The sequence below is a fragment of the Aplysia californica genome, unplaced genomic scaffold (genome assembly GCF_000002075.1).
Source record: "Aplysia californica isolate F4 #8 unplaced genomic scaffold, AplCal3.0 scaffold00112, whole genome shotgun sequence".
In the NCBI taxonomy this organism is placed as follows: Eukaryota; Metazoa; Mollusca; class Gastropoda; order Aplysiida; family Aplysiidae; genus Aplysia; species Aplysia californica.
Genome location: NW_004797382.1, coordinates 1,354,009 through 1,356,181, shown reverse-complemented (window position 1 = coordinate 1,356,181; position 2,173 = coordinate 1,354,009). Strand labels below are relative to the sequence as shown.

Below are 2,173 nucleotides of genomic sequence, written 5' to 3'. Positions count from 1 at the left end.
CCCCACCTCCTTTCTCATGTGCTCCCATAAGGAACAGGTGGCCTGACCTAGGAAATCTTGGCTGAACAAACATTTGAATTTCACAGATTTATTCATATTTGTAATTCAAAAACAGTCGGGATACACGGGCAAGAGCACACCACGCATAACTTGGCTGGATGGCGTTAAAAAGGTCCTCCAAAAGAATAACATAACAGAAGAAGCCACCATTATAGCCTTTGACCGAAAATTGCACCTCCCCTCGACATCTAACACTACAGGAGGTAGGATAAAACAAAGTAAAGTGGGTTTGTTTAATAAAGGTTTTACGACACTCACTATGACAAACTGGCATATGAGCACAGTGAAGTAAGTAAGATATAATTTGATGAAGTACCTTGTAGTGATTGAGAGGAACAGAGAGCGTAGTATGGTCATTCATCCACTGCCAGATCTGCGACACACATCGGCGATCATGGTTCTTCATTCATTCCTTCGCTCGGATGCTCTTAAAAAAGATACGTTTCCCTGATCTTTCCCCGTTACCCATTTGTTTAGGTTCTCTAAGTTGGTTTCTCTGGGCCTACCCCTGTCTCGTTTGTCTTCAATTTTGCCCCTGAGAGCTGGATGTTCAAGACCTTTATATCTATTCAGGTGTCCCAAAAACTGCATTTGACTTTTCCTGATTTTTTTAACAGTGAGCGTCCCACGTGGGCTTTATCAAACATTACCTCGTAGTAAGATAAGTAAGATATATTTTATGAAGTTCTTTGTAGTGATTGAGAAGAACAGAGAGCCTTGTAAGGTAAGTAAGATATGTGTCACAGTGCGGTGGAATCAGGTGCTCGTCTATTTTTGGGCACAAGGAGTTATTGGTATCATCTTAAAGCGTGTTTATTTGTCTTGCTTTTGATTAAAAAATCTACCTTCAATAGAAGTCGAGATATTTCAGATTGAAGGAGGTCAGGTCACTTATTTTAAAAAGTAAAATCAGAGAGAAAATGGCCGCGAAAGCTTGGTGACCTCAAAATCTTGAGAGTCCTTGGAAACTAAATTTACATTTTTTCTGCCTTTGATCGACATTTTTCAGTAAAATCCACTCAGCACTGTGTTTTTAATGGCTGTTAAATGTGTTGAACCACAAAAAAAAGATAAAAATTGCCCAACGGGAAGAAAAATGTCATTATTTTGACGAGCGCCTGATTTAACCACGATGCCTCACATATAGTTGATGCAGTACCTTGTAGTGATCGAGGAGAACAGAGAGCTCGTCCCCCACACCAGACAGGAAGTCCGCCGCCATTTTCCGGAGCATTTTTGGCGCGAACATGGCGTACTTGCCTGGCCTCACGTGCACAGCTTTCTGTACTTCCGGCCGGTTGAGGAAGGATTCGAACTGCCAGTCATACTCCTGGTGAGGTGGGAATGTATTTGTCACTTTTCTGTTCGACTTTTTGTTTATTTATTCTTTTTGTTCGATATGTCCCATTACAATAACAACATCATCATCATCACCATCACCATCATCATCATCATCATCATCATCATCATCATCATCATCATCATCTTCATCATCGTCATCATTAACAACAACAACAACAAAAACAATAACAACAACAACAATAAGAAGAAAAAGAAGAAGCACAACAACAACAACAGCAACAACAACAACCCCCCAAGAACCTCAACAATTAGAACAAAAAACCAAAAAAACCCACACACGCCAAGTTCCATTTTATGATTTTTCTCGATTTCCCAATATATGTTCATTATGAATGAAAGTGGCTTAATCCTATCTGTAATCTTATAAGCAAAGGTGAAAAGGTCAATTAAGTTCAACAGTTCAGAATCTAGGATGGAATACAATGTGCATCATTACACAACATGACTAGGAGCAGCATGAACAACAGACACCATTGCTTCAACGCAAGGAGTAATGTGGAGGTCCATGATCGCCCACGCCAGTCGGCAAGGCACCGGATGATGATGATCATTACACACACAGAGCCCAGAGACTGACCTTTGCACAGAGCGCATTGTCCAGTACACGATACCCCAGTCTGGTCTGCATGTTGCTGAACATATACTCGAGGATGTCCTGTAGATAGATAGATAGATAGATAGATAGATAGATAGATAGATAGACAGATAGATAGATAGATAGATAGATAGATAGATAGATAGATAGATAGAT

The 2,173-nt window shown here is 40.3% G+C and overlaps 1 protein-coding gene across 1 annotated transcript in view; it reads right to left on the bottom strand.

Annotated features, from left to right (window-relative positions):
• The window catches only part of LOC101850159, a 12,078-nt gene extending 10,006 nt beyond the window's left edge, over positions 1 to 2,072 (bottom strand). Inside the window, exons 1-2 of the mRNA XM_013081040.2 lie at positions 2,000 to 2,072; positions 1,202 to 1,390 (exon numbers count right to left, since the gene is read on the bottom strand). Coding sequence (XP_012936494.2) covers positions 1,202 to 1,390; positions 2,000 to 2,062 — 252 coding nt within the window. The 5' untranslated portion in view covers positions 2,063 to 2,072. The remainder of the gene's footprint in view (positions 1 to 1,201; positions 1,391 to 1,999) is intronic.
• Between the last annotated feature and the right edge of the window lie 101 nt (positions 2,073 to 2,173).